Source organism: Doryrhamphus excisus, linkage group LG13 (assembly GCF_037039965.1).
Source record: "Doryrhamphus excisus strain RoL-2023G ecotype Guam linkage group LG13, RoL_Dexc_Guam_v1.1, whole genome shotgun sequence".
NCBI classification, from domain to species: domain Eukaryota; kingdom Metazoa; phylum Chordata; class Actinopteri; order Syngnathiformes; family Syngnathidae; genus Doryrhamphus; species Doryrhamphus excisus.
Window position 1 is genome coordinate 17,202,501 of NC_136369.1, and position 26,513 is coordinate 17,229,013.

Sequence of the window (26,513 nt, forward strand, 5' to 3'; positions counted from 1 at the left end):
TGTTTTAACAGGTTGCTGCTGTTGCTGCCCGAAAGCTGGAAGATGCACAGCAGTTTGCAAAAAAGCACAGCATCCCCCAAGCATATGGCAGCTACGAGGAGCTGGCCAGAGATCCAAACATCGGTTGGTGTTTGCATCAGGCCTGGTTGGGTTAAACTGGGACAGCTGGCTTATCTTTAAAAAAGTGACTGATAAACTGTCTGTTTGTAGATGTGGTGTACGTTGGTGTGATCCACCCCTGCCATCTGAAGGCATGTTTGCTCTTGATGAATGCCAAGAAAAACGTTCTGTGCGAGAAGCCTCTGGCCATGAACGCCACGGAGGTGAAGGAGATCGTGGCCTGTGCCGCGAGGAACAACGTCTTCCTCATGGAGGTGATTATGGCTCTCGTAGCTTCACCACAACACTTAAGACGTCATAGACTTAAGACCGGGGAGACTGAGCCTTTTCTGTGGTTGGCCCCAAGCTATGGAAGTCTCTCCCCTCCCAAGTAAAAAAGGCCCCCAACATTGAAGGCTTTAAGTCTCGTCTTAAAACCTTTTAACTCGGACTGAGTCGTATGGTCCTGTGTCTTTTAGTTCTTTTTATTTTAATTGGTTTTATTTTTTTTATACTTTTATTGCTTTGCTTCTTGTTTTTAATATTTTAATATCTACTTAACTATTTTCTTTCTAAATTGCTCTTTTAGTTTTGGATTGAATTCAATTTTTATTATTTATTGTATTTTTTTAAATAATTTATTTATTGTATTTTATTTTTACTTTTTATTTTACTAGTCTGTGCAGCACTTTGGAAACTCTGTTAATAAAATGTGCTATATAAATAAAGTGGATTGGATTGGACCACAAAGGTTCCAAAAAGGCCATTTTATCACTAATACTAATAACTCCGCTTAATAATAATAATAATAATAATGACACTTTGAGGTTGAGCATGAATTAGCTTTATCTGTGCAACTTCCATCTAATAGCTGAGTAACAACAATAATATTTGGAATATCTGCAACAATATTGTAGTAGTATTCATGCAGATGTTTTTTAAAGTGGAAAACCTTTGAAGAAGAAGCTAAAAATGAGTCATACTTCATCTTATCTTTTACATACCGTTTGCCACGTTGAAGGCCGTGTGGACCAGGTTCTTCCCAGCTTCAGTGGAGATCCGTCGGCTGCTGGCGGAAGGAAAACTGGGCGAGGTGAAGATGGTGAGATCCGAGTTTGGAGTTCCGGTGATGCATATACAGAGATCCATGAACAAGGAGCTTGGCGGAGGAGCCATGCTAGACCTGGGGGTGTACTGCCTGCAGTTCTCCATCATGGTATATGATGGAGAGAAACCCCAAAGTATCCAGGCCGTGGGGGTCTGTGCAGAAACTGGTACTACAAACCTGTATGTAGTTATGAGATATTTTCCGGTGTATTCACTGTCTGTGTTTTAGGAGTGGATGAAACCGTGGTGGTCACTCTGAAGTTCTCCAACGACAGGATGGCCGTGTTCACGTGCTCCTCGGGACTGCAGCTCCACAATGATGCCAATATCGTGGGCACTAAAGGCAACATCAGGGTCGGTTATCACTCTTGTTTACGCATGAATGCACCACCGTCCTGCATGCGCTGCAACAAAAAAAAAAAATGGCATACATGAAGCAATTGCATGTGAATCCTGAAAGGAAAAGTGTGTTGAAATGTATTGTCCAACCGAGGATTGAACCAACAACCTTTAGGTTGGGACACAATCACTTCCATCCATTCATTCATTCATTCATTCATTTTCTACCGCTCACAAGGGTTGCGGGGGTTGCTGGAGCCTATCCCAGCTGTCTTCAGGCAAGAGGCGGGGTACATCCTGGACTGGTGGCCAGCCAATCACAGGGCACATATAGACAAACAACCATTCACACTCACATTCATACCTATGGACAATTTGGAGTCGCTAATGAACCTAGCATGTTTTTGGAATGTGGGAGGAAACCGGAGAAAACCCACATATGCACGGGGAGAACATGCAAACTCCACACAGAGATGGCCGAGGGTGGAATCGAACTCAGGTCTCCAAGCTGTGAGCCCTGCAGACATTCATTTGCTGTCAAAACCCACGCATGCACGGGGAGAACATGCAAACTCCACACAGAAATGGCCGAAGGTGGAATTGAACCCTGGTCTACTTGCTGTGAGGTCTGCGTGCTAACCACTCGACCTCCGTGCAACCCACTTCCATCCATTCATACACAATTTCCCCCCAAAATCTTCTAGTGACATTTGATTTGTTGTTGCATAGATCCCCGCCCACATGTGGTGCCCCACAACCATAGAGGTAAATGGGAAGGAGATCCACTACACACTTCCGGAACCGAGCCTACCCCTCAATTTCATGAACAGCACAGGAATGCGCTACGAAGCAGAGGAGGTCCGACAGTGTTTGCTCAAAGGTATCGTGACAGGCTTCGGGGCTGTTGACACGGGAACTGTTTTACTTTATGTTGCTGATAAAAAAAAAAAACCCAGTGTCCTTTTGGCCGTCTGTGTTTTGAAGCTGACAAACATTACAAGTGGATTTTGTTTCCTAACGTTAACCCTAAAGCAAACCCTTATCCAAACACAACCCTCGTCCGAATGCTCCAAAATTCAAAACCTTTAACATAACAAACCCTAACCTAAACCGTCACCTGTAACCTAACCAGCACTCAAAACCCAACGGTCAGTGGACTTTACAGTACTTGGATGCAGTGCGCCAGTTGGTGCCAGTTAGCGCCAAAGATTATGCATGTGATTGGCGCGTAGTGGCTCACTGTGGCGCCGAATTATATTCGCTCGGCATGTTGCCGTTGATTCGGCGCCGCGGCGAGCCACTACGCAGCAATCTTTGGCGCGAACTGGCACCAACTAGAGCCGGCCCAGTAGACTCCTAGCATCATTGGCACAACTTGGCTCGCGCCATGACATTCCAGTGGATTGCAATAGGCGGATTGTTTGCTACATTTGGTTCCACTTGGTGGACACTTTGCGCTGATTGCTTGATACAGGTGGCGCAACAAAAATTTTATTTTATTTATTTTTAAATTTTAGACATTTTGAAAATTTCTTGCCGCCAAACAAAATTTTTGACTCCGTTACGGGCCACCACGAGCCAGTTCAGAGGCAGTTTGAGCCACTAGGCACCTTATTGGCGACACGAGGTGCCACAGCTAATTGCATTGGTGCAAACTGGCACGAACTGGCACCGGCCCTGTGGACTCCTAGCATCATTGCCGCAACTTGGCTCGCGCCATTCCATTCCAGTGGATTCCAGTAGGTTTCTAGATAGTTTGCTACATTTGGTTCCACTTGGTGGACACTTTGCACTGATTGTTTGATGCTCGTGGCGTGATGAAAATTTTAAACATATAGAAATTTTCTTGCCGCCAAATTACATTTTTGCCCCCGTTACGGGCCACCATGAGCCAGTTGGGAGGCAGTTTGAGCCACTAGGCACCTTATTGGCGACACAAGGTGCCACAGCTAATTGCATTGGCGCAAACTGGCACCAACTGGCACCAGCCCAGTGGACTCCTAGCATAAGCCGAAATTATTGGCAGAGAAGACAAAGGAATCTGTCTCTGCAGAATTGAAAACTATTTTCTTCTGAGATGCTTCTTTTTGGAGGGGTATATTAATGGTTATCTTACTGCGGGAACTGACTGTATCACATCTTGCCAAACGATAGCACGTCTTATCCCCTGCAGGTTTAAAGGAGAGTCCGGTGATATCGCATGCTGACTCTCTTCTACTGGCTGAAGTGGAAGATGAAGTGCGCCGGCAGGTGGGCGTGGTCTACAGCCAAGACCGCAGCTAACTGTGCAACAAGAGCAACAGGGTACATTTACAACATGTTATGTTTTTTTTTCTTTTAAATGATCAAATAAAGCATTTTCCTAAAACATTTAGACCAGGGGTCTCAAACTCAATTTACCTGGGGACCACTGGAGCTAGAGTCTGGGCGAGGCTGGGCCGCATCAGGTTTTCCAAAAAAAAAAAAAAAAAAACGCATTTATTAAAAACAGAAAAATGAATAAACTTTGGTTTATAGTATGGTTTAAAGCTTTGGTTCCGATTTTCTACAAGAAAATCTCTGATAAAACATTCCACTGTTCTCAAATATCTTACTTTTTTATTTTTCTACACAAAATAAGATCAAGAATAAAGAAAATCAATAAATCAGTAATAAATAAATATAATAATAATAAAACGGCAAATAATTAAACCACATTTAGTAGGGTAGACAAATTATTTTTTTCAGATTAAAATGAACAAAGCATTATTAGAGCCCTGTAGACATGACAAAACACGACTATAGTCACATTTATACTCTTTTTATTTACAACATATTGCGCAACTGCAGGGTCTTGAGACACATGCTAACTCGCAAACGAGAGAGCTAGCGACCCAAACAGTAGCCTTCAAGTTATTTCCTTTAAACTTAAATAGCCAAAAACTTACCACTTCCACACGGATAGGGAGGATAACTATTAACAGTTATTTAACCTTTAACATGAACATTAATCAAACCTAATAATTTTTTCTGGGTACATGATACCATACAGCATCAATATCAAACTTGCGCGGGCCGCACTAACATTAAAATTTCATATCAAGGCGGGGACCTCAAACTAGTGTCCTGCGGGCCACATTTGGCCTGCGGGCCGCATGTTTGAGACCCCTGATTTAGACACTTATGTCTTGTACACAAACAGTGGTCTCATTTGCTTGTAGCTGATGAGTAACTGCTTCTTGTTTCTTGGCTGTTGCAAGAGACGTGTGTGAAATCTTCTCATGCAATAACGCCTACTTTGGCATCCTCTTTAACCCAATAGATGCCAGTTTACCTTCTTTACACACATTTTCTTGTATTTGTGATTATTCTTAACATGCATGAAAAAGGAGTTCTATTTTAATCCTGTATATAAAGCCGCCAAAATGTTAATATTTGCATCTCTAATGAATCCACAGCTCTGTGACCAACACTGAAAAACACAAGTGGAAAAACCCCAAATGTGTACATGATGAAATAGGAGGTTTGAAACTTGACACCGCACTTCCCGACTGTTCCAGTGACATCCAATTGTATTTAATGTAAGCTGATTACGTTTTGAAAGTAACCTGAATTTCCAGTTGTGCCTGAGTGGATGACGCTTCGGTAGGCGTGCAAACACAAGTCGCACGAGTGAGTCTATCTATTAATCTGCTGCTCTCAGCGCCACTGCGTCCACACGCTGTGCAAACATGGCAACCCGGTGGGGAATCTGCAGCGCGGGCAAGATCAGTCACGACTTCATGGTGGCCCTGAAAACTCTTCCACCTGAAGACCACCAGGTATCTATACTTCAAGATGCTCATACACATGCATAGGAGCCAATGCAACTAAGTGAAGGTGTTCATTTTTGTACTTATGTATGTCGTATATACGTATGTATATATGTCCAGGATGTTTTTGTCATTTGCAAAAAAAAAATCAAGATTTAGAATAAGTATTCATTCATTTGTTCATTTTCAACCGCTTATCCTCACAAGGGTTGCGGAAGGTGCTGGAGCCTATCCCAGCTGTCTTCGGGCGGGGTACACGCCGGACTGGTCGCCAGCCAATCACAGGGCACATATAGACAAACAACCATTCACACTCACATTCATACCTACGGACAATTTGGAGTCGTTAATTAACCTAGCATGTTTTTGGAATGTGGGAGGAAACCGGAGTACCTGGAGAAAACCCACGCATGCACGGGGAGAACATGCAAACTCCACACAGAGATGGCTGAGGGTGGAATTGAACTCGGGTCTCTTAGCTGTGAGGTCTGTGTGCTAACCACACGACCGCCGTGTAGCTGTATGTAAAATTAAAATAAATACTAATGAAATAATAGAAAAACATATACTAGTGTAATTATTGTAAATATGATGGTAATGATTCAAATGTGGGGTTGCACGGTGTTCGAGTGGTTAGTGCGCAGACTTCAATTTGAGGTTTCAATTCGGGTTCAATCCCACCCTCGGCCATCTCTGTGTGGAGTTTGCATGTTCTCCCCGTGCATGCGTGGGTTTTCTCCGGGTACTCCGGTTTCCTCCCACATTCCAAAAACATGCTAGGTTAATTGGCGACTCCAAATTGTCCATAGGTATGAATGTGAGTGTGAATGGTTGTTTGTCTATATGTGCCCTGTGATTGGCTGGCGACCAGTCCAGGGTGTACCCTGCCCGAAGACAGCTGGGACAGAGGATAAGCGGTAGAAAATGAATGAATGAATGAATATTTTCTGAGGTTAACATACACAACTTTGAATAAGAGTAATTACGATAATACAAATTGAGGTTATACATATTCTATTTGTAATTGTTGAAAAAAAATGGAGTACATTTAGAGTACATTGAATCACAATTGTATTGCAGATCAAGTGATCCATCGTGGCAGTGAGGTTATGGGCAAAAAAAGTGCTTTTTATTGGTGTCATTTTGAAAGCAAAGAGCCGTTCATCTACGACCATCACTTCATGTTTCAGCATGATGGTGCACGGCCCCATGTTGCAAGAACCTGTACACAATTCCTGGAAGCTAAAAACATTCCGGTTCTTACACGGCTGACATCGTTACCGCACATGTCACCCATTCAGCAGTTTTACTTCTTAGTCCCGTGTATTTTGTTTGAGTATAAACTAAAAATCCTATCCTTCTTTTGAAAATAACTTTGTTGTAAAAGTTTGATCACCTTCTGGTGAGCTTGGATATTTAATCCTAAATCTTGCGGTGAAAAGATGGTAGATTTTTTCATGGATTTTAAGACTTTTAAATTGTGTTTCACAGGCCGTGGCTGTCGCTGCCCGCCGACTGGATGATGCCAAGCAGTTTGCAAAAACGCATAGCATCCCTCGCGCGTATGGAACCTACGAGGAGCTGGCCAAGGATCCAAACATCGGTCAGTGTTTGCATCAGACTTGCTCTGGTCTATTTAATTGACGGTTATTTTTATGTGTGTTTGCAGATGTCATATACATCGGCACCATCCAGACCAACCACCTGAGCTCCTGTTTGCTCTTCTTGAACGCTAAGAAGCCCGTCTTGTGTGAGAAGTCGCTGGCCATGACCACCAAGGAGGTGAAGGAGATCCTGGCCTGTGCCAAGAAGAACAACGTCTTCCTCATGGAGGTGATTATCACTTTGATATTTTCTAAAGCAATATGCTAAGAAGTTATACATACGTAGTTGAAGAAGAAATCTCATTGTCACGAACATTCACCTTTGCTCATTTTTCCCCCCATTTTTTAAATTTTAAAATATTTCAACTTTCGTCTCAAATAATCATAAATATTCTTGTCATATGCCTTTATTTCCATAATTTTTGACTTTCTTCCTGCAATATGATGACTTTCCCCCCTCAACCTAACTGTCCAAAATGTACAACTTTATTTAGATTTTTCTCTGATATTACAACAAAATAACAGATTTTTTTTCTTTAATATTTCAACCCTACACCATTACAATGGCATTATTTTTCCTCATATTTTCAGCTTATTTTCACAATGACAGTTTTTTCTCTTAATATTTTGACTTTATTCTGGTGAAATTATCGCATTTTTATTGAATTTTCTGCTGCCCCCCCCCCCCCGCTATTTCAATTTTCTGCTTGTAAGGACTTTATTCCCATAATATTTTTACTTTATACTTGTAACAACTTTTTTCACAAAATAATTTTCCAAAAATTAAAATTTTAATCGCCGTTTTGTTTGTTTTTCATATTACAAAAAAACAGTCTTCCTTTAATGTTTTAACTTTATGCTACTAAAATGACGTCGTACTGTGAAGACATTATTCTCATAAAATTACATTTTTTTTCTTATTATTTTGACTTTATTCTGGTAAAATGATAGCATTTTTATTTTTTTTTCTTGTACTTTTCCCCCCAACTATTTCGACTTTCTGCTTGTAAGGACTTTATTCCCATAATATTTTGACTTTATACTTGTAACACAACTTTTTCCACAAAATAATTTTCCAAAAATTTTAATTTAACCGCCGTTTTGTTTTTCATATTACAAAAAAACAAACAACAGACTTACTGTAAAGTTTTAACTTAATGCTACTAAAATGACGTCGTACTGTGAAACTCAAAATTAATTTTTTTTCTTATTTTCACTTTATTCTGGTAAAATTATATCATTTTTTTTTATTTTCTGCTGCTTTTTTCCCATAATGTTTTGACTTTATACTTGCAACACAACTTTTTTCATAACCTAATTTTCCAAAAATTACAACTTTAGTTGCTGTTTTTCCTCTCGTTAAAGTATATTTTTAGCATGTGCTGCCGGCCAATAAAAAAAGTGCACAGAGATGTAAATCACTATTAAAATAAACTGCACAAACAATAAAACAGCCATATTGTACTGACCAGCCAGGCTACAGATGCACGCTTTTGTCGTTAAAGTTAATCCACTAGTCTCACAAGATTTCCCAAGATGTCATGGAACGTCACAGTTCAACCACTGGATTTTTGTGTCTTACCGTCTAAATCCAGAATACTGTTGTGTGTCTCTCCAGGCCATCTGGAGCCGATTCTACCCGGCCTACAGAGAGATCCGGCGGGTGCTGGCCCAGGGCGAGATCGGCGAAGTGAGGATGGTGAGGTCTGAGTTCGGCTTGTCCGTTCTGCCTCTGCCAAGGTTGGAGCTGAAGGAGCTGGGAGGAGGAGCCCTGCTAGACATCGGTATCTACCCGCTGCAGTTCTCCATGATGATTTATGGAGAGAGGCCTCAGAGCATCCACACCGTGGGGAAGTGCCTGCCTACTGGTGAGGGGAAATAAGTTTTGGAGTTTTAGTCATCATCATCATGACACTTTAATTGATACAAGTATGTGTTTTAGGAGTGGATGAGACCTTGGTGGTCACCATGAAGTTCTCCAACGAGAGGTTGGCCGTCTTTACAAGCTCCTCAGGACTGCAGCTCGCTAATGATGCCATAATAGTGGGCACCAAGGGGTTAATCCGGGTAAGGTGGCGTGATTTGTTTGAGCTTGCCTGCAGCCATCTGTATGTTGCATGAAAATTCCAGTGAGGCAAAGCTGCACCAGTTGTTGAAAGACAGGAATGGAGTTAAACGTGTGTTTTGTTTTTTTTTTCATTTGGTTTCCACACACCATCTTTCACCCAGGTCCCATCGCACATGTGGTGCCCCGAGACCATAGTGGTGAACGGCAAGGAGAGTAATTACCCTCTACCGGAACCCTACTTGCCCCTCAATTTCGTCCACAGCACCGGTCTGCGCTACGAAGCAGAGGAGGTCCGACAGTGTTTGCTCAAAGGTAACATGGCACATAACAAATTTGCCATTAGGGTTGCAAAATGAGGAGAAAACTGAATTAGAATGTAGCATTTACGCAGCACACTGCTTACTACAGCGTAAATAACATTTATCTCCACTTGTACGTAACTGTCCAAAATGTACAACTTTATTTTGTTTTTATCTGATATAACAACAAAATAACAGATTTTTTTTCTTTAATATTTCAACCCGACACCATTACAATGGCATTATTTTTCCTCATAATTTCAACTTATTCTCACAATTTTCTTTCTAGTTAGAATGACAGTTTTTCCTCTTAATATTTTGACTTTATTCTGGTAAAATTATAGCATTTTTATTTTCTAATATTAACTCGAATATCAATTTAGGGCATTCATTTAGTTGGGCTTTATTGCCAAAGGAGCTCTGTGATCGTGTATTGTTTTTCAAAAATAGGAATTATTTGTAATTAATACATATTGGAAAAATTTATACAATGTGTAGATTTTTACTATTTTAAAAGAAAACTGCACTTTTTGGAATTTTTGCTCATTCCTCCACCCACTCCCCCATTTTATTTTCATAAATATTCTTGTCATATGCCTTTATTTCCATAATATTTAGACTTCCCCCCCCTCAACGTAACTGTCCAAAATGTACAACTTTATTTTGTTTTTATCTGATATTACAACAAAATAACACATTTTTTTCTTTAATATTTCAACCCGACACCATTACAATAGCATTATTTTTCCTCATATTTTCAAATTATTCTCATAATTTTCTTTCTAGTTAGAATGAGTTTTTCCTCTTAATATTTTGACTTTATTCTGGTAAAATTATAGCATTTTTATTTTCTAATATTAACTGGAATATCAATTTAGGGCATTCATTTAGTTGGGCTTTATTGCCAAAGGAACTCTGTTATCGTGTATTGTTTTTTAAAAATAGATTAACTTAAAATTTGGAATTATTTGTAAATAATGCATATTGAAAAAAAAGTTATACAATGTGTACATTTTTGCTATTTTAAAAGAAAACTGCACTTTTTGGAATTTTGCCCCATCCTCCACCATCCTTATGTGAAACTTGAACGCATTTATTTCCTGTTTCTGTGGGTTCTAAGAAGAAAACAAAAGTTAGCATGAGCTAGCTAACATTACACATCATTGGGAGGTACCTTTTAAAAACAAAAACAAAGCTTTTATATCCATGTTGTCATTGTGCATTAACGGGTACATGGATGATAAAATGTAATACTTCATAATCATTGGGTTGGCTGTGTCTTCCAGCACGAGACTTATGCTCCAGTCCTCAGGTTAAAAACTTCTGACAGCAAACAAGCATCTTGTTGAGTTTTTGTAGCTAAATGGCTAAATTGGGGGCTCCACTCGTGTGTCGGTCTTGTTGAAGTAGCTTGAGGTGTTGTTAATGACGCCAAGAGGAGCGAGGCGACTGTTTCCTGTTAGCTGCGAAAATATACAAGTCAGTTATGTAAATGGAATGACATGCATTGTTAGCTAGCTCATACTAACTTTTCCTCGTTATTACAACACACAGAAAGGGAATTAAATATGTGTTCACATTTCACAAAAGGATTGTGAAGGATGATTTTTAAAAAGTGTAGTTTTCCAGAGTGAGAAACCCGATTTGGTAACTTAACTGAAATCGATGCTTTATGTGTCACAATAAGGAAGTTGAACCATGTGAGTTCACCCTGCCTGACAACTCTGGGGAACAAGAAGAAAATAATAAAAGCTCTTTTGAGTGGATAAAATAGAACATATTGAGACAGTGTTTTTTTGCATAGTAACTATGTTGATTACTATTATCAAATATGTAAAGTGAAAAATAATCTCATGGAAAGTTTTAAACATTTCCCAGCAATGTTCCATGCCTTATACGATCCCTTAATGTGTGCGTCTTTTGTTCCCTGCAGGGATGAAGGAAAGTCCCCACATGTCTCACGCAGAATCTCTTCTACTGGCTGAACTCAAAGAGGAAATCCTCAAACAAGTCGGGGTGGTTTACGACTAGAGCCAAATTTGTATTTTTGGAGGTGTCAATGTCTTACCATTTCAGGACATTGAATAAAAAAAAAAAAAACGCATGCCAATTGAGTTTTAGGTACTTGTCTCATTTATTGATGAATTCCAGTCTCGGTACAGCAGCTACACATGACCTCTTCACGTTCACATAGCTCTTACACTAGCGTAACAATCAAATAGCATGTCAGACACATTATGAATGCTACAGCAGGCTCATCGACATAGACAAACAAGCACGGGGATTTTTTTTTTCTTACCCATCATCCATTGGGGTCAAACCCCATCAAAGTGCCCTTTTCATGATTTTTTTTTTAAATTTTAAGTGCCAACTTATATAGGATCTGAAAACAAGTGAAGGCTATATGACAACATAAATACAGTAACAAATGGAGAGAGGAGGGGGCATCCAAATTCTCTAGAGTTAGACAAAATAGAAATGATGGATGTCCCAAATAAAACAAAAACACCATTCACTAATAATAGTCAAGTATAATATAGACTGTAACACAGTGGAGTATGATTAAGGAGTGCAATACGGAGTGAAAGCATAGAGGACACTTCATACACACACAGCACTACACTAAACTCTGTTTAGGTGGATACGTTACTATTTTGTTCGATTGCTCGGCCAAAGAGAGGTGTTTAGGAAAAAAAAAAAAATCACATCACCTAAACAAGAGCCGCGATGCGCATGCGCCAGAGTCCGCCACTAAGTTGGACCGCATTGAATACAAGAGTCCTAAGTGTGAATACATACAGCAGTTTCTTGGTCGACGTGTGTCAATCTGAGGCACCGTAGCCTGGTTTCAATTTGTGAAATGAATGGACGCAGGAAGTGGATTTGCACAGACCAGCCTACAAACCCGCCTGGTTCTTACAAACAGGCTGCCTGGTCTCCATCTGATATTATTATTAAATAGGAACTCACCAAGTATCGCCAGAGGAGTGAATGAATGAATGAATGAATGAATGATGGGAGTGTTGAGTGCTATAGAGGGCAGGTGAAGATGAAGGGGACCCTGTTCAGGCAACTCAGGCCACCAGAACAACGCGCATTGTGTTGGTGTAACCGGACCCTGGACGCCAACCTGTCAGGACGATGACGACGTCGCCCTCCTTGAAGAATCCTCTGACCTTGCCTGCATAAATAGCACAACGGAATCAATCCTTGAATATTACACAACCCTGACACTTTTACAAGACCTGTCTTTGGGACATATTAAGGTAAAAAAAAAAAAGATTAACTCATTGAAATCAACGTATTTATAAGTTTTTATAAACACAGAAATCATGTAGATAAAAAAAATAATCACACATGACAGGAAGGAGGAAGTGACAAGAGTGTTTTTTTTAGCAATTTTAGCACCATTGTTTGGTACCAGGGCTGCACGGTGGACGAGTGGTTAGCACGCAGGCCTCACAGCTAGGACACCCAAGTTTAATTCCACCCTCGATCATCTCTGTGTGGAGTTTGCATGTTTTCTCCCACATTCCAAAAACATGCTAGGTTAATTAGCGACTCCAAAATTGTCCATAGGTATGAATGTGAGTGTGAATGGTTGTTTGTCTATATGTGCCCTGTGATTGGCTGGCCACCAGTCCAGGGTGTACCCCGCCTCTCGCCTGAAGACAGCTGGGATAGGCTCCAGCACCCCCCGTGAAAGAAAAGCGGTAGAAAATGAATTAATGAATGTTCAGTACCAGGGCTGCATGGCGGTTTAGTGGTTAGCACGCAGGCCTCACAGCTAGGAGACCCGAGTTCAATTCCACCCTCTGTCATCTCTGTGTGGAGTTTGCATGTTTTCTCCCACATTCTAAAAACATTCTAGGTTAATTGGCGACTCCAAAATTGTCCATAGGTATGAATGTGAGTGTGAATGGTTGTTTGTCTATATGTGCCCTGTGATTGGCTGGCCACCAGTCCTGGGTGAACCCCGCCTCTCGCCCGAAGACAGCTGGGATCGGCTCCATTCACATTCGGAATGTTCAGTTCCGAATGTGAAAACTGTTCAAGGTGACCTATGATGCTCATTTTTCAACCCTTTGCATTGACTTGTGGGCTCCTATAGAGCAGCTACTCACAATAACAGATTTTTGTAGAATCTGCACCAATTTTGGTAAAAACATGCAACTTTGTCGCACTTGAAATATTTACTCAATGTCTCATTTCAGTCGCAAACTACGACCATTAAGTCACAGTCCAGAGCCCTGTATAATGCTTCTTCAAATCAATAAAAGAAACAATTGCACGAATATTGATTATTGATCTTACCCATATCCATGGCAAAGTTGACACGCATGTCCACATCCTCGGCCCACACGTCGTGAGCGGGTTTGGTGTAGAGGACCGGGAAGATCCCGCGGTACAGGTGAGCCTGGCGGGCCGTCTGGGCGTTACGGGTCACGGCCAGGATGGGGGCACGTGGCCTGTATCTGGAGAGCAGGTGGGCGGACCTACAAATCACACAGTAATGAGGTCATTACAGTAGCTTGATTCATCAATTAATAATTTCCAGTAAGTGAAATAAATAACTTTTCCGATGCAAGACTCAGGTCGCCTCAGTGTGATGCGGCGTCTACGCTACATGTCAGTAGTACTTTGTGTGTACTTTGCAGTGGAAAAGTGGCGTTATATTCCACACAGATGCTGTGACGTTAGTTCACTCAAGTCAATTGCTGTCTCCTCCAACCCTACTTCACTGCACACATTCATTCAAAAACACAACACAAGGACAAAAGTATTGGGACACCTGGACCGTATGAGTTTATAACCATACTTGGATGAGCTATCATTTATCTCGAATAGGTTTGTAATCAGGGCTCTCAAGTTCTTCCACACCAAACTCATGCATGCCTTGAGGGATTTTTCAAACTGAGGTATAAAGTTGTGTTTCTCCGAAATTCGATCAGTCATCTGGTTCAGAAGAGAGAACCAGGAAAGGGGGGGGGGGCGTGGGACGACTCCCCGCTTGTCTTACCTCCCAGTCTTGGTGAGAACAATAATGGCACTAGCGCAGCACTTGAAAGACGACTCCACAGCGCCGACGGCCACCGCCTCAGAGGGGTCTCTGGTCAAGTGGGAGTGTCTCCTCAGCTCCTCGAACAGCTGCCTATGGAAGGTGGCCGCCTCGGCCTCTCGTGCTATCTGGTCCCCAGAGAACCAATTTGTGAAGGGTGAGGAAGGGGGTTACTTTCTCTCGCGCATTACCACCATTTGCCATTCACACAGCAGGGAGGGGCTAGATATCACTCCACTAATCCACCTGGTTGTTTTTTTTTTTTTGCTTTAAAATGTGTTAAAGTAGACACAACCAAAAAGAACAACAACCCGTAGTTTAATGAAAGTGACGGCCAGCCTCTCCCAAGCTTCTGCAAGTCCCTGTCTGGCCCTACACTTCCCTGTCATAGTTTCGACATCAGCGGCTTTTGTTGACCTGCAAAAAAAGAACGAGACAGCCGGCCTACCTTCCGGAGCCCGTGAGCACAATGATCGCAGAGGCCAAGCTCTTAAAGGAGGCCTCAACGGCGCCGATTGCAATGGCCTCTGCAGGGTCTTTGCAGTACGGCGTGGAGCGACGCAGGTCCTCAAACACCTGACGATGGAACATGGCCGCCTCTGCTTCGCGAGCGATCTGGTGAGCGAGCGAAGGTATGATGCAACAAGCCAAGGCGTCCCCACGGCACACCAGGCACACACACACACACAGAGACAGGATGGTAAAGATGGAGGAAGGACAGGAAACCCAAAGATGTTAAAAAAAGCACAGAAAGGTGAAAAAAAAGTACGTAGTTAATTTTGGGAAGAGGGAGAAAGGCGGGAGAACATTATTAACACCAAAAACGTCACCGCAAGCCTTTACATGAGTCATTAAAATGTCATCTAGGACTATATGAGTTAGAGCAATATTAAAAATGATTGTACAGCCACTGTAAAATTAAAAACTTGGCACGCAGCACATAAACAAAAATAAAAACACTGAAAGAGAAGAAAGAGGAGAGAAAAAAGTACATTTTAAAGTCAAAGTCAGGGGTGCTCACACATTTTCAGCCTGCGAGCTACTTTTAAAATGACCAAAGACCTACTTTAGACTAGAAAAACAGAAATAAAATCGATTTTTTTAATTTAAAAAATTATAAAAATAAAAAAACATATATATTTTAAATATTTGTAATTAAAAATATATATGTATATATTTTTTAAATATATTTTTTTTCCTCTGTTTTCAGGGGTGCTCACACATTTTCAGCCTGCAAGCTACTTTTAAAATGACCAAAGACCTACTTTAGACTAGAAAAAAAACTATTTAAAAAATTATAAAAATAAAAATATATATATTTTTTAATACTTGTAATAAAAAAAAAATATATATATATATATATATATATATATATATTTTCTCTGTTTTTCTAGTCTAAGGTAGGTCTTTGGTCATTTTCAAAGTAGCTTGCAGGCTGAAAATGTGTGAGCAAAACAATAATAATAAAAAATATATATTTATTTATTTATTTTATTATTATTATTATTATTTCCCCCCCCCCTGTTTTTCTAGTTTAAAATGACCAAAGACATACCTTAGACTATAAAAACAGGACAAAAATTCTATTCTATTTTATATATATATATATATATATATATATATATATATATATAATATAAATAAAACTATTCCAATGCCCCGTTACCTAAACCCCATAGACCACATCTGGGACCAGCTGATGCAGCGACTGGATGCCCGGAGCCCACCCCCACGTGACCTGGCAACACTGCACGTAACCCTTGTGGAGGAGTTAATTGCATTACATCAGAACAACATCATGAGGCTAGTTAGGAGCATGAGATGCCGCCGTCATTGGTGGAATGGTATATACAGCAAACGTGGCTCCACCAAGCCAGGCTTTGTGCTAAAGATGCAACTCAACAAAACCTAAATTCCCTAAAGAGTGTGCGGTCACAAAAAAGGGAGAGGTTGACATCATATTACTGTACTTCCGCTGAAAAGTCAAAGTATCGCAGCAATCATACTGTAGATATAGACATCTTAATAACACTGACCGAGTTAGTTTAAAGATGAAAGTTGCATATCTGTGTATACTGCTTAATCTATGCTGCTGTGCAGTCTTGTTAATGCAATCGACCCACGCTACCTTCGCCAACGACCCGTAGCTCGCCATCAACGTAATGGGCACCCCTGGTGGGTTGGGTTTGAGTTCAGACAACGACACACATACAGCACATACACATACACAGCATGCAGGGTTAATTTAAGAAGAAAAGGCAGGTGTGGAAGCGTAAATCGGCGTCACTCGTACTTCTGGACAGTATCCGTAAGCACGGTACACAGCGACATGCACAGTCATGTGATTCACCCTGACTGATGAAGACCAAGCATTCAAGGCTAGTATAGCTCTTGAATGGTATTATACTAATGGAAGGTATCCAGATAGTATACTGATCAAAGTGGGCATGCAGAAAATCAAGCAAAAAAGGCTCAAGATAGCTGCTATAACGTTCCCTAATATTCTCATTTCAGAGGCTTTTTTTTTAATTTCGCTACTATGATGTAACCAGCAGAGGGCGCAAGTAACCAAGATGGAATTGGTTTGCTGCCTCTGCTGACCTTTTCCATTTATGAATTATTGCAAGAAATCTGTCTAAATAAGCGACTGTTCAATATTGAACATTTCTTGTTGAACGCTATCCCTACTGCTGACCCTTTCTCATATTAAAAACAGACAGAATCATGCAATATCAGGAATATGAAGCAGTTCAGAGAAGATTGTTATAGCAGTAGAGAAATTATTATTGTAAGAGCCCATGTGCAAAGGCCCTACTGTATCTTTAATATTATTATTAATAATAATATTATTACTACTACTGACCATGTGTTGTGTGCGCACAGCTTCCAGAGGGTAGTCTCCCTTAGCGGTCTCACCGCTCAGCATGATGCAGTCGGCCCCGTCCAGCACGGCATTGGCGACGTCGCTGCCCTCGGCGCGGGTGGGCCTCGGTTTCTTGATCATGCTCTCCAACATCTAAAACACGGATAATAAGACAGGTTTGAAAGGGTGAAGTCTTAAAATGGAAAATAATACAATGTACATCCCAAGGTCTAAAGTTCGGACCTGAGTGGCGCAAGTGATTGGCTTGCCGGCTCTGTTGCAGCGGCCAATCATCATCTTCTGAGCAAGGAAGACTTTTTCTGTGGGGATTTCGATACCAAGGTCGCCACGGGCAACCATGATGCCATCGCTGGCCTCCATGATCTCGTCAAACCTGTATGACAGACAACCTCAATTACACCAGGGTTGTCAGGTGCTGTTTGCCTATTGGTTTAGTGTCCCTGTGCAGCAGAAATATTGCTGATCGACACACACCTGCGTACGCCCTCATGGTTCTCCAGCTTGCTGATGATCTTGATGTCCTTGCCCTTCTCACCCAGCACAGCCCGAACGGCATGGACGTCTGCGGCCTTGCGGATGAAGGAGGCGAAAACCATGTCGACACCCTGCTCCACACCGAATGTCAGATCCTGGATGTCTTTTTCGGAAACGGCGGGCAGGTCTACAGCGGCGCCGGGGAGGTTGACACCTTTCTTACTGCCCAGGGTCCCGCCATTCTCGATCTCACACAAGAGGAAATCAGAGCCTGGAAACACAATCAGGTGTTACAAAAACTAACAATATTGGGCACACCTCCTCGATCCAAAACAGGAGCTATATTAAATAATGCTCATTTTGAGCAATAAAATACCAGTATGTTTATTGTTGTGGTAAATCTCAGTCAGTGGGAGTGGCAGTATGAGGGAAACAGTGATGTCGTACAGTGGTATGAAAAAGTATCTGAACCTCATTAAAATATGAAAACCTACAAATGTTTGGGTGGTTTTAGTTAAAGCAGACACTGTATTTTCATCTGTGTGATTTTGGCTCAGATCACATTTGATGGTGATTTTTTTATGCAGAAATGTGAGAAATTCCAAAAGGTTCATACCACTGTAAGTGGGAGGATAAAGGTGTGGTGATAACCATAGAACACAGCTGAGTTGTCCTGGCTGTTTAGTACATTATAGCTAAGAAACAACAAAATAAAAAAAACTGAATCGATCATTTTCTAGTTTTGCATATAATTGTATATTGGTTGGAAGTATTTTATTTTGCTGTATTTGGTCACTGCTTTAGAGCAACAAGAGCAAATACTGTAGTCTTACATAGGTTATTCTTTACTTGAATATGACACAAAATAATAGCTGCAATACTGCCTGGTAATTTGGGACATTCAGGCAAATGATTAGTAATCTTCAAAATAAAAGCTTCAGGCAACTCATTGTTTATCATCCGGACATTTGACAAAATAAACATTTCAATTTCCTGACTCGTGCTGATCTCCTTTTTGTTATTTCCTGATCGTAGGCGTTTGTAATTGTGACATACGGACAATGGAAAAAGGAGCCTGTTCACTGCCAACAATGGTTGAACTCTGAACTAAATCTGAACCAGGACCAAGGTTTGCTAGGGTGTTAATGGGGTAATTGTTCAGTATAAAAAAAACATTCCGCAGCAAGCAGGCCATGTATTAAATGTAATTCGACTCTTCTCACCAATCTCCTTAACCTGCAGGGATATGAGTCCGTCGTCAATGTAGATCTTGCTGCCGGGTTCTACGACTTTGGTGATGTTCTTGTAGTCCAGCCAGAGGATCTCGTCACTGCAGTTGTCCTGGTAGGAGTCATCCAAGGTGATCTTGATCATGTTGCCCTTCTTTAGTTCCACCTCAGCTGTGCCGCTCTATACAAAAATAAATAAATTAACAAAAAACCACATGTCCTTTTGTTTCTTTTGTTCTCCACCCTACATACTGGTCTTGTACTACAATGAAGGTTTGAAAGATACAGGGCAGGAAGTGTTAAACTCACTCCCTTGATGAGGCCGGTCCTGATCTCCGGGCCTTTAGTGTCCAGGGCGATACCAATTGGCCTGTACTGGATGCTTCCTGGCTCAAAGCTCTCACATGCCTCACGCACATTCTTGATGGTTTCAGCATGGTACTATAAAAGGAGAAACACAAAACCCAATCTGCTATAAAAAATAAAAATAAAAAATACAAGTATAAAAAGTAGAGCAATCAAAATATATGGCACATGAGTCGTTGACACGCTGATTGACACAAAGAATCTGCAGTCCAATGAGAACATTGTAGTAAAGATGCTACAATAAATGTTCAATAAACTTTTAAGACATGGCGTTTTGTATTGTATTGTTTGCTGAATACTTCATCTAAGTATCTACAATGACTCATTGGAGCATTGCACAGTTTACAATGTTTGCCATGTTAAATGATGGTGACAGTTTGACTTGGATTTGAAAAACAAATTGCGATCAAACTCGAGCCAGTTCACTGTAGTAGACTTTTAGCCACGTTGATTCAGTTCGTTGTGACTTTGTGACAGTTGGCCCATGTCGCTCATGTAATAACGTACGAGGCTAGTAATTGCATTAGGGGCAACATGAGCTGTAGCTGTGTATTATACCTAAAAAAGTATATGAGTTGACTTATGTTAGACCCCAAAAAACTGTATGGTGGTTGTGCTTTACTCGTATTGCATGTCCAGATATTGTTGACATGGGTCAGGCATTTCAGATATTATACAATGAACAATGACTGGCAAACTGCAAACATTGCTTAAAAGTACCAGCATGCAAACGAATTACAATCTCTCCGTGATAAGGCACATGACTCAGTCTGACATAAACGGTTAAACGTGACTGTCTTTTTGTGGCCACTGAGCTTGTACCTTGCTTGTTTCCTTTCCACCGAAGAGGAAGTTGTGAAATGACCTACCTCGTGTGTGCCGTGTGAGAAGTTCAAGCGGGCAATGTTCATTCCAGACTTGATCATCTCCTGCAGAATGTCCACAGAGCGAGAGGCTGGCCCTGAAGGATGAGACAAATCCATTATAAAAAGGTGGAAGTTCATCACCGTTTATGAGTACATGCACTTCATGATAGATAACAGTGAGACACACCAATGGTGCAGATGATGCCGGTATTGCGAGCAGTGGTCGGTTCCGAGTCAATGTCCAGCAGGCACATGTGTTCCAGGAAGGTGTCAGCCATGGCGGCGTTGAGCTGCTGCGTTTGGATGAAGGCGGAACCCATGTCGGTACACTTTAGCTGAGGCATGGCGATTATTATGTGATCTGGAGAGGTCCTGAAAGTAGAACATTATACAAGAATATTAATTTACTTGTTTATTATCGCCTGTGGACGTTCTCATACGGTACGGTCCGCAGCTATATATTTGAATATGGTTGTGGTATTTCTGTGTGGCATTTGCATGTTCTACCTGTGCATGTGTGGGTTTTCTCCAGATACTGCAGCTTCTACCCACTGCCCCCATCTAAAAAATGCATGTTAAGCTGCTTGGATATTGTAAATATCACCTCGTACTTTGGTACGAGGTGCATTATTAAAAAGAAAAAAAAAACAAAAAAAGACTGTATTATGGAAAGCAGGAAGTGAACAAATGTAACAGTTACTGATTGTAAAAGTACCAGATGGAGGGGTAGGATTTAATAAACTTTGCTTCTTCCTATTCCTTTTGGACATGTGGAACTGTGAACTGATTATGTGATGCATTCAATTGTAATCTGATGCATGTTCAAATGAAATAAAACCATTACCATTAATTGTCCATACTAGGTGTGAATGTGAGTGTGAATGGTAGCTTGTCAATGTGTGCCCAATGACTGGCTAGGGTCAAGTTGCCTGAAATAAGCTGGGATAGGCTCCAGCTCACCTGTCACACTACTGAGAAGAAGCAGTATAGAGAATGAATCAATAGACAAAAGGTTAGATTGACATACAAATGAAAATGTAGAATATTAGAATCATAACAGCTGTCACAAAAGTTACAAAGGCATTAAGCATATAGAGCAGATCGCACGAGTACACACTGTTCCCTGCCAGCCACCCCCCTCTGGGTTGCCCACGGAAACGACTTATCATAAAACCTATTGACATGACGGGAGATTAACATGAACATTTAGTAGAAAAACAAACATAGTAGTGATGGCTCAACTAGATTAGCTAGTTCAATTCCCTTCTTTCCACAGTTTCCCATAACATGGTTTACACAGCCTGGGTACGAAGTGAATACATGCAAAGCATAGCGTGAGATGTTTGAGGCACGTTAAGTACATTTGAGCAAAGGATTGCTACTCTACTACAAATGGTTCTCTGGTTGCCATAGTTACAAAACATCATGACAGAATGGGACAGTCACACCAAAAAGGGATTGAGAAATACTGCATTTGTAACACTAACAGTGATAATAAAAATATGATCAATGTACATGCACCTTGATGTACTAGTGAGAAATTAGAAGTGCATGACACCACAGCAAAATGTGGTTATGTTCCACAGAAACACTGGTGGTCTGGGGTTGGTTGGGGGTGGGGATTCCAGACCTTTGCGGTCTGCTTCCATAGTGCCTGTGCTGACTGATGATTACGTAACAGTGGAAGTGAATGGAGCAGACCAGTGCTGTACGTGCTCTCTATCACATCCTGCTACAGCAGCAGTACACGGGCATGGGGGAAGAAGACAGCAGCGTGGGCTCGACCACAGACTAGATGCTGCATATGTAATTCCCGTTTATTTACTGTTTACTAAATACATTAGAAATCTTTCAGCATTCGACTCGCCACACCTTCACGAACATTTTTGTGAGGTGAGAAATTAATCGCATTGGAGAACAAGTTGCAGCCTGAATTCCTAATATTTGAATTAATTCCATGTGGCGGAAGCACAACAGTCAATCACCAGCTGATGATGGATACTGTATTATTAAATTGCAACCAACACCCTCATGAGATTTTTTTTGGGCCCTGAAGGGGGGAGAAAAAAGCATTTGACTGTCTGGAATTACCTTTACTACGCCTGATAACCTTGTGTTTCAAGGTCATAGGATATACAGACGCACCATTTGTAAAGCTGTTAAGGTTACAGTGGTGTTCAAACAATCACATACAGAGTTTATAACGGAGAACAAAAGGAGTCCAGTAAATTTACACTACGATTCCAGCTAATAAAAGTGAAGCTACTGTGTATTACGTGGCTTCCAAAGGGAATATGACAAACCAAGAATGAAAACAATGACTAAAAAGGGCATTCATTGTGTCTTTTATTCATTTAATCCTGCATGTCACACACACACCCATCTTGGTGTTATGGGAATAACAAAGGTTGCATAATTAATAGGAAATGCTCACTCACTGGGAGACATGGTTCGCATGTCAGTCCCCCGGAAAAGCCAGCTGAGTCGCCTCCACTGGTGGCTAGAAGTGTCCACAGTCACCCTGACACAGATGCTAGGCTAATTTAAGACCCGGCTGTTAATAATCCTCTCCAATCCCTTCCTAACTCTTTGTTGCAAAGTGTCTCCAGAAAACACACTGGATCACATGACTTCCTATCTTTCTAGACAGGTGCCTTATCGCTTTTCTGATAACAGACCCAAATGCAATCATAGGCGGGAGCACTGCAGTCAGGGTATCATGACATTTAGTGTCACCACAAGCAAGCGCATTGAATCCAAAAGGGCTTCCATGCACTACATACCCCCGGTAGATCTTCCTGGTCCTCTTGGGGACAAAGAGGCACACCATGGTCACTGACCTCCAGAGGAAACCCAGTGTGTAGAGCTTCTAACACTGTACACTTGTAAAATACAACACCTTGAAGTCCTAGCAGCACTGCCAGATGCGGCACTTGTGCATCGGCAGAACACCCTCAGGAGCTCAGGAGTAAATCCTGTTGGTGGTGCTGATGAAGGGCAAATAGAGTGCGCACGATGGCAAGGCAATCGCCACAACTTGATGCAACAGCTCCACTGCGCAACGCCCCATGGCCTAAAAACAGTCTACGGCTAATAATAACATGCAGCATGCGGTGCGTTTGTAGAAATCCAACACAATGTATGACTGAACTAATTGTAGACCAAACATTTATGGTATGTTTACACCGCAACAAGCTAGTAGTATGTCATCCCTGGCCTCTCTGAAGATATTTTTCAACAGATTTTCTACAGAACAGGTATCCAGTACAGCCGTACGCCCTGGTTAGTGTGTGTCGGTTCGTGTTAACAAATTATGGCAAAAATTTTGCATTGGTTTGCGTCCATTTTCTGGTTAGTATAAAATATGGAGCATACAAATACACTGCATGCGACCAACGGTCCGAAGCTCTGATATGAATACATGACTTTTCTGACATAGTAACGCTGTGGATTAACACTTTGTGCCTAATGATAGAGTCTTTTTATTGATACGGTTTAAATAAGGTGATGTATAACTAGCAAAGAGTGACTGCATTCTGGTCATTCCGTTCTGTTTTCGTTCCATTCCGTGCATTGAGTTTTATGCAGTTGGAAGTAGCAAAATGTGGAAATGTTCCAGATTAGAGGTTTATTAGATGAGTCAGTAGCTACGATGGGAAATGGAGCAGCTGTGAAGCACACGGGACTCAAGTCAAACATGATCAGATCATCTTAGAACCAGGAAATGCACTCTTCACTGAACCTAAGCCAAAAAAGGAAGTTTTGTTCATTGGAAGAATTACACTTAGTTCAACAATTTCCCTGGAGCGAGGGAGTTGATTGACATGTTGATACCTATTTGGATAAAATGTGCCAATAAAGAAGCGTAAGATAAAGCTTGATCCTTAAAATTAAGGCTCATTCAAAATTCTTAGTCATGTACAGGTTGACAAAATTGATTAATTTGAATTTTGTTTATGACAGCATTCTTACTCTTGAACAGATTTATATGAAAGTGGTACAGGTAAGTAAAATAAAAAGGAAACCGTGTCTTAATCCTCATCCTAATGGTCATAATCTCTTAGTCTCAATCTAACATCACTTAAAGCAGGATAGTTTGCGTAAACCTGCAGACTATCATGAAAGTATTTAAACCCTAACAAACAGGCTTGTCTTGATCTTAGCGTAGCATATGAGGCAGTTCAATAAAAGGGCAATTACAACAAAAAGGACACAAATGTTATTACAAAGACTACCAGTGATATATTTTGACTGACATGTAGAATGGCTTTTAAAAACTGGACATCTTGGGATCACTGTCTTGTTTCTATCTAGAAAAGGCTAGATTTGAGTCTCGCTATATGAGAAAAAGGTTGCACTTTAAAGGACAGAAATGACTACCCTGCTCCTATTTGACATCAAGCCACCTCCCTGGCTGCTTGCAAATGTAGTCAGTGTCAACAAGGCATCTCCTTTCACTGGTGCAGACCACTTTCCATAATAGGTTGAATAAAATGCCATTATTTCAAACATAAAAGCGACCTTCCATTTAAATATTAGTGTGCTTAACCTTACATGGTGGGGCTGTGATCACAATCGAATTGACTCTCCTCTGCTCACATCTTCAAGCAAACGACGATTTCACATCTTCAAGCAAACGACGATTAAAAGCAGTGATTTACAATGCAAGGATAACGACGGTTAATTGTGAATTACACTTAGCATGTTAACTATGTAGTGTAGCCGATGCGACACAAGTGACGTTCTTGTCACTGCGTCATATTTTCGCATTAGAGAGCGCTAGTGGAAGGGAAACTACCAATCAGAGGCCGAAGAGACGCACAGGCCACGCCTACAACCGGAAGAGTCAGGAAGCGAATCAACAATGGGGAACACTGCGTGCATCACATTACTATTTATCCCTTGAATGCATTTAAACCCGCACTGAGATGTTGTGAGTTTGATTAAGAATATAACCTGGCTTTCTCCGACACCGAATAAGATCTTAAAACTATTAGTCCATGATAGAATTAGCAAAATGACATTCTTATTGGCAGCCTGTATGGCACATCGCAATGTCGACATTCAAGATGGCTGAAAAGTTCATCACATAACGTCCACTTGTACATACATACGCCATATTTATCCATTTGTTTTTACGCTAGCTACTTTACAAAAGTGAGTGTTTAGGTTGATATATGATAGATAAGCCGTGGGATGTGAAATGCAACGCCACGCATTTTGAGGTGCAAATGTGACAAAAAACAACAACAGGCGACTCATAAACTACATTAAACACAATATGTTGATAAAATACAACTGGTGTTATCTTATACACCCACCTTGTCGCAGGAAACCGCTCACTGATGTAAGAGTCAGTACACTGACAAGCAGCAGCTCAAGGTGATCTCTACTCTCTTACTCCACGGAACTACTTTGTAGGGATGCTGAGACATATCCATCCGAGATAGACACCGTTCTATAATTCATATAAAGACCAAGTATTACCAAACAATAAACATGTATGTTACCTGATATATTAAATGATAAAATCCTACCGATTTAGTTTATATATATTTTTTAAATTTACGTCAGGAAATTTATTTCAGTGAGTTTAGCACTCGCACTCGGAAGGATACGCCGGATAGAGCTGTGATGCGAGGGGAAGTCTGAGTGTCAGCCAATCAGAACGCGAGCTTTCATCAGGGGGTGCCTCAAAAATGTGACACGTGATCCAGCGAGTTGCTGCAAGTTTCCGCAAAAAAAAGATCATTCCTTTTTGTTGAGAAATGTATCCAAATACTAAACAATGGTTCCACACTATATCTACAAATCTTATATTTACATCTTATACACACAAGCTGACATCGTATCGTCTTAAATAAGATTTCATACCAAAAGAATGACTATTTTAAATGACTATGCAATATCTGCCCGTACAAGTTTACATAAGCAGGCCTTTGTATCTCCACCAGGTTTGGCCTCTAAATGAATGTCGCCATCTAGTGTCAAAAATTGATAACTGCGTTCTACACAGAAAAAAATAATATAAAGTGTCAATATTAAATGTGATAATTGTAATGACTGATAATGACTACACATAATTTACAATTCATATACTAAACTTTACATTCAAATTGACGTAGTTTTTTAAATTGTGTTATTGCAAAGCCTCAACCTCTGTATTTTTACCTTATTGTAATCTAAACTGCAGTACATGGGGTACCAATTACAACAGTGCACAGTTCACAACATATGAAGTTTAGGAAAAGATACACAACTTAACTCATCAGCCATAAAGGAAAAAGTAAGTGAAAGGAAAAGAGTGAAGGAATATGTGCCAAATATA

At 40.9% G+C, this 26,513-nt stretch overlaps 3 protein-coding genes across 4 annotated transcripts in view; 2 read left to right on the forward strand and 1 right to left on the reverse strand.

The window, feature by feature from the left end:
• The window catches only part of LOC131139873 (trans-1,2-dihydrobenzene-1,2-diol dehydrogenase-like), a 13,013-nt gene extending 2,156 nt beyond the window's left edge, over positions 1-10,857 (forward strand). Inside the window, exons 2-8 of the mRNA XM_058089811.2 lie at positions 12-123; positions 211-374; positions 1,121-1,373; positions 1,436-1,560; positions 2,275-2,425; positions 3,719-3,855; positions 10,846-10,857. Coding sequence (XP_057945794.2) covers positions 12-123; positions 211-374; positions 1,121-1,373; positions 1,436-1,560; positions 2,275-2,425; positions 3,719-3,828 — 915 coding nt within the window. The 3' untranslated portion in view covers positions 3,829-3,855; positions 10,846-10,857. The remainder of the gene's footprint in view (positions 1-11; positions 124-210; positions 375-1,120; positions 1,374-1,435; positions 1,561-2,274; positions 2,426-3,718; positions 3,856-10,845) is intronic.
• Positions 5,144-11,421, forward strand: LOC131139874 (trans-1,2-dihydrobenzene-1,2-diol dehydrogenase-like). Its single transcript, XM_058089813.2, has 7 exons — positions 5,144-5,345; positions 6,828-6,939; positions 7,006-7,169; positions 8,559-8,808; positions 8,883-9,007; positions 9,170-9,320; positions 11,241-11,421. Exons 1-7 carry the CDS (start codon positions 5,256-5,258, stop codon positions 11,336-11,338), a joined length of 990 nt encoding a protein of 329 aa, XP_057945796.2. The 5' UTR covers positions 5,144-5,255; the 3' UTR covers positions 11,339-11,421.
• On the reverse strand, positions 11,418-25,643 carry pkma (pyruvate kinase M1/2a). Of its 2 annotated transcripts, none has more exons than XM_078795785.1 (11): positions 25,507-25,643; positions 20,373-20,557; positions 20,189-20,280; positions 19,263-19,394; positions 18,948-19,134; positions 17,725-17,995; positions 17,473-17,623; positions 17,230-17,382; positions 14,328-14,494; positions 13,622-13,803; positions 11,418-12,488 (listed from the first exon to the last, which is right to left on the reverse strand). In XM_078795785.1, the coding sequence occupies exons 2-11, from the start codon at positions 20,527-20,529 to the stop codon at positions 12,382-12,384; spliced, it is 1,599 nt and encodes a 532-aa protein (XP_078651911.1). In that variant the 5' UTR covers positions 20,530-20,557; positions 25,507-25,643; the 3' UTR covers positions 11,418-12,381. The 2 variants fall into 2 exon arrangements, with proteins under 2 accessions (XP_078651911.1, XP_057945792.2); XM_058089809.2 differs by lacking the exon at positions 14,328-14,494 and adding an exon at positions 14,815-14,981.
• Between the last annotated feature and the right edge of the window lie 870 nt (positions 25,644-26,513).